General features: G+C 41.8%; 1 protein-coding gene across 1 annotated transcript; it reads left to right on the top strand.

Moving 5' to 3' along the window:
- Nucleotides 1-407: 407 nt before the first annotated feature.
- LOC139344810 (CAAX prenyl protease 2-like) lies at nucleotides 408-4045 on the top strand. Its single transcript, XM_070983193.1, has 8 exons — nucleotides 408-575; nucleotides 713-815; nucleotides 1870-1953; nucleotides 2572-2650; nucleotides 2770-2937; nucleotides 3332-3403; nucleotides 3578-3640; nucleotides 3718-4045. Exons 1-8 carry the CDS (start codon nucleotides 439-441, stop codon nucleotides 3945-3947), a joined length of 936 nt encoding a protein of 311 aa, XP_070839294.1. The 5' UTR covers nucleotides 408-438; the 3' UTR covers nucleotides 3948-4045.
- Nucleotides 4046-5381: the final 1336 nt, after the last annotated feature.

Raw genomic sequence — 5381 nt, 5'->3', positions numbered from 1 at the left:
CATCTTTGGATTCTCTATCTTGTTAACTTTGGCACAGTGTGAACCTGTGAAATATAAAGAATTATCCTGCAGCAGCTATGCATTTTGTGAAGCTCTGTCTGTACCATAAATAAGTAGTCAAAGAAATGTCTTCACAAAGCAGGTTCAAGGAATTCAGTGTGTTGAATGCATTAACTACCCTCAGAGGTGTCTCCACCTACACAGATAAATGTACTGCTTAAGTATTTCCTTGTCTTCTCACTGCAGAAAAGCGCTTCTTCCCAGTAGAGTATTAAAGCTAATCAGCTTCCCTCTGCAGCACAGATCTCCACTTCATGGGGATCTACTAATCTGAAATGACAGGCAGAACTGACCAATCCAAAGCAGGCTGAACGTGCGCTAGCTGTCGCTCACCTGAGGAACCTCCTGAAGCTTTGATAGCGAACCCTCAGTTCTGTCATGGTGGAACCAGAGCATGGTCCTATAACTCAGGTGCAGCACACCCATCCAAAATGTTGGGTGTGCGTGCTGAGTTGCTTTCTGCTCGCGTGTCTGTACGTTGGCAGTTTGTACGTCTGGAGAAGCAGCTTACCCAGGTAAACAGTGCACCAGCAGACCTGTGACGGAGCTGTTAGACAGGACTTACTCTGTGTGTGTGTGTGTGTGTGTGTGTGTGTGTGTGTGTGTGTGTGTGTGTGTGTGTGTGTGCGTGTGTGTGCGTGTGCGTGTGCAGGGACCATCCCAGTGTGATAAGGCGGCGCTGTGCCAGTGTGCTGCTGGTCTCTGCACTTTCACCTGCAGTGGTGAAGGCATGGGTGCACTGGGCTGATGTCAAGGTGAGTACACATTGACAAAACAAGCCAATCTCTGCAATCTGTCTTTTGCCGCGTCAAATCTACAGCCAGCCATACTTTACTGCAATAAACGGCATCCTAACAAACCAACGAGAATGAACCTCTACCTGTTTAAACATGAATGATCTGAGCTAGTTTGTGGTGCAGGGATGAGCTCTATTAGTATTCCCGTGTGAATCTATAGTAGTGGTGAAATGTAACTAAGTACATTTACTCAAATGCTGTACTTAAATGAGGCACTTTATTTGAGTATTTCCATTTCATTCCACTATACGTTACTACTCCACTATAATTCAGAGGGAAATATTGTCTTTTTTCTCCACTGACTACATTTAGCTTTAGATACAAGTTATTTTGCATATTAAGATTGTACATACAAAACACATATTGATCTTACAGATAGATGCACTGCTATAAATTAGATGATCCATGACTATAAAATAGTAACAACAGTGAAGAGCACCCACAGATAATAAATCAACAAGAGTTGGGAGTAAAACACAGTGAAGTACCTTTAACTGCCAATACTTACGTGCTTTTACTGAAGAAACATTTTCAATGGAAGACTTCTACTTTTAATGGAGTATTTCTATTTTGCAAGATTGCTACTTTTATCTAAATAAAGGATTTTCTCCCTATATATACTCATTGCTGGTGTAATCTATGGCCCATCTTTACAATATTAGCACTCGCACAAGCACAGCAGAGCTAGAAGCATTAAACATCAGAAACTCATGCTCACACTGTATGGACTCAAGCGATCATCATCTTCCTCCCGAGAGCAGCTATTTGTACTGTTAACGTCCATTCCAGGAGGAGGTCAAAGGTCAGTGTCAGTCAAGCTGAAAGGGATTGACAGTGCCCCCTCTGTCAATCCTGAACCTGAACCCTGACCTTCCAGGTGAAAGGTGTTGTTTCCTGGGGCATCTTTGCTATACATAAGGTGCTTCGTAAGGATAAGCTTGCAGTCCCATTTGCTTAACTTTCTAATCACTTTAAGGTAAAATCCATGTTTATAAAGCTCCTGCCCTTCCAGGTCGGTGTGTCTGTGTGGGAGTTGATGGGAGTTCGTTTGGAAAGTCTGATTCCTGCAGCCATACTGCCCCTGCTGCTAACCATGGTACGTCGGCGAGTCTTAACACAGATTAATCCTTGAAGAAGAAGAGACATTCTGTCCTTACAGACCTTTTGTAGAGAAGATTTAATTTGCTGAAGTTACAAAGATTAGACTGTATGTAATGTGAGCACCTGTTTGATTTCATAATAGGGATAACTGGATGTAGATACAATTCAGGACAAACTAAAAGCAAAAAATCTGATGTTTTTGTAAAATAACACATTATATTACAATGATATCTTTATCATATACTTTTATCAATCTGCCAGACATAGAGTCAAACTGAGAAACTAGTTATTTGAATGAAAATGAATCCACAGCCGAGCAGTTTTTGTAGCTTCAAACACAAGGCGACTCTGTGGATCCTGTTTCTGTCTTAGAACAGTATATTTATGTTGCGCTCGACCAGTTTTGACATCTCAGAGATTCAACTTCCATTCCCAGTGTGATACAGTATGGCTTTACAACCTCCATTAAATATTTACATTTTGCAGTGATATCCCATGGGCATGTTTAAACCACATATAAAATGTGACCAGTAGTCTCTTGATCCTCCGCTTTGTCTTTTCTTATATATTTTAACTAAATGTAATCAAGAATTTGTTTTATTCAAAACATCAGGTGTTTTATCTTGGCCCCCTGTTTCATTCTGCGATAGATAACCCCAAAGGTTTCACTGGGGAACTCCATTCTGCACTGGGTGAGTTAAATTTTGTGTCTGCTAAACGTCATGTCAAAAGCATCGCAGTGGAAGTTTTACGTATGTGCTTACATGCATTTGATGTGTATTCTTTGTAAATCTTGACTTTATTTCCCCAGATGTTCAATCATGGAAGTTGTGTGTGGGAGATGTGTTGTGGCTCAGGAACCAGGTGGTGGCACCGGCAACAGAGGAGCTGGTGTTCAGAGGGGCCATGCTGCCCATGCTGGTGCCCTGTGCTGGACCCACGGCTGCCATCTTCATGGCGCCACTCTTCTTCGGTGTTGGTATGGCAACCAGACTTTCAGGCTGTAAACAACTCACAATCAGGAAGCATTAGGACGTTACAGATTATTTAAAGCCGAAATATGTGAGAATGTGAAGAAATTTGTATAAATCGCTCAGTTTCATGTATGTCCCCTCACTGTTTTGGCCTATGATCAGGATATTGTTTGTGAGCGCCTCGAGGGTGAGCACAAACAACTGGATGCTAACTGCAGTTCACTTAACGGCCACCAGTGTCATTAAAAATTCCACTCCATACCTTTTCTGATAAAATACATTAATGAACTTTCTACGCTTAGAAATTGGAATAGGTTAAACCTTTTTGTCCATTTTTCCTACATGTTAGCAAGCAGTAGATTATGTGGAATGACATGGCATTTGTTTTCCACGTTCTAGCCCATTTCCACCACATCATTGAGCAACAGCACCTCCACAAGGACAGTATGAGCGTCATCCTCTTGGTGTCAGGTCAGCTGGCTTACAAAACTCCCCTCAAATAAATCAAACTATAAAAACCAAAGGTAATTAATTGAAACCAAGTCAGATAATCTGAAACACTACCTGTGTAATTTTGGATTGATATATGGTTACATCGTAAACAAACCTTCAGTACTACACAAATTAACTTTTGTTCTGTTGCAGGGATGCAGTTCTTATACACAACTGTGTTCGGTGTCTTTACTGCCTTTATATTCATGAGAACTGGTGAGAGACGAAGTGAACAGCACATTGACTTGCTCACATCTACAGTACCCCTCATTAATCTATAATCTCTTCTACAGGCCATGTTGTGGGTCCAATTTTGTGCCATTCGTTCTGTAACAGTCAAGGCCTGCCTGACGTCAGCTCTGCCATGCGACACCCTCAACGATCAGCTCTACTCTTCTCCTATCTGATGGGACTGCTGCTGTTTCTGGTGCTACTCTTCCCATTGACAGACCCCGTCCTCTATGGTGCCATTCCCGTCTGCAGCCTGGCTCCCCCTCCAGCGTCTGTATGCCAGATTAAATGAAATGAAATACACTCCTGCTCTTAAAACTATACTTCTGTTTTTTACTGTGGATTTCATTGTGTGTTGGGTTTTCAAATAAAAAAGTATTTTTATACAAAGACTGTGTGTGTGTGTGTGTGTGTGTGTGTGTGTGTGTGTGTGTGTGTGTGTGTGTGTGTGTGCGCTCGCACGCATATGCACACGTGCACATGAGAAGAGAACGATTCTAGCACTTCAGACATTTCCTGCATGGGCAAAAATATTTCCTACTGTATTGAAACGCAACACCAGTACAACTTTCCCTGGCTAAGAGGTTGTGTGTGTGTGTCTGGGTGCATATATGTGTGTACATGTCTGTGTGCATATATGTGTGTGTGAGTGCGCATGTGTGTTTGTCAGAAAAAAACAGATGAACTGTGAAAGTGAATGAGTGAAAAGGAAAGGCGGTGGAGGAGACGGCAGTCGAGAAAGACACATATGCAGACAGAGACAGACAGAGAGAAACACAGACACAGAGATTAACAAGCACACAAGAGGAACAAGAGTAGAAAGGGACAGCTATGTAAAGTTGCATTATTCGGACAAATAAGGCGATGAGAGTCAGACTTGTGAGAAAAAACAGCACGGCCAGAAGCAACAAAATCAATGCCAACAGTCATGAAGAGAAGAAAAGGAATGATGGAAGGGGACGACTGGGGGAAATGTGTGTCCCCAAGGAAATTTAGAATGTGGAGTAGCAGAGCTGAGAGAGGAGAGGAGAGGAGAGGAGAGGAGAGGAGAGGAGAGGAGAGGAGAGGAGAGGAGAGGAGAGGAGAGGAAAAGATATTCAGGGTCAGTGGAAATGGTGAAGGTTTAGGACCGTGAGGTGAAAGGTTGTGTTGGACCATTAGAATTTAAGAGACAGGCTGATGAGCTATTTAAAAGAAAGGAAAAGTAAATTCACACATACTTCTGGAGATTTACGCAGATCTAGACTGAATTTATGCATAATAATCATTTAACTTCATCTCCTTCATTCGTGAATTAAAGGAATAGTTTTTTTTCTCCTTCATTTTCCTTTAATTCATGAATTAAAGGACATTTTGGGAAATCTTTCCTGCCAAAAGTTAGATGAGACAATTTATACCATTCTCATGTCTATACATAATATACTAATTATTGAGCTGGACCCATCAGGTGATTAGCCTAGCTTAGCATAAAGACTGGAAACAGGGGGAAAGAGCTGGCCTGGCTCTGTCCAAAAGTAAAGAAAATCTTTCTCCCAGCACCTCTAAAGCACACTGTGTGTTGCATCTCATTTGTTTAATGGATTTGGATTTTCTAAAGTTCAGACAGAGCTGATTTCAGTGTTTCTGTTTCCAGTCTTTATGCAAAGCTAAGTCACTGGCTGTATCTTCAATATGCACATGACAGCACTGTATTTCCTGTTTTACAGGTTTCTGTTCCGTGAGCTTG

The sequence above is a fragment of the Chaetodon trifascialis genome, chromosome 16, assembly GCF_039877785.1.
Source record: "Chaetodon trifascialis isolate fChaTrf1 chromosome 16, fChaTrf1.hap1, whole genome shotgun sequence".
NCBI lineage: Eukaryota > Metazoa > Chordata > Actinopteri > Chaetodontiformes > Chaetodontidae > Chaetodon > Chaetodon trifascialis.
The sequence above is the reverse complement of the archived record's forward strand: the minus strand, read 5'-3'. Positions and strand labels throughout refer to the sequence as shown.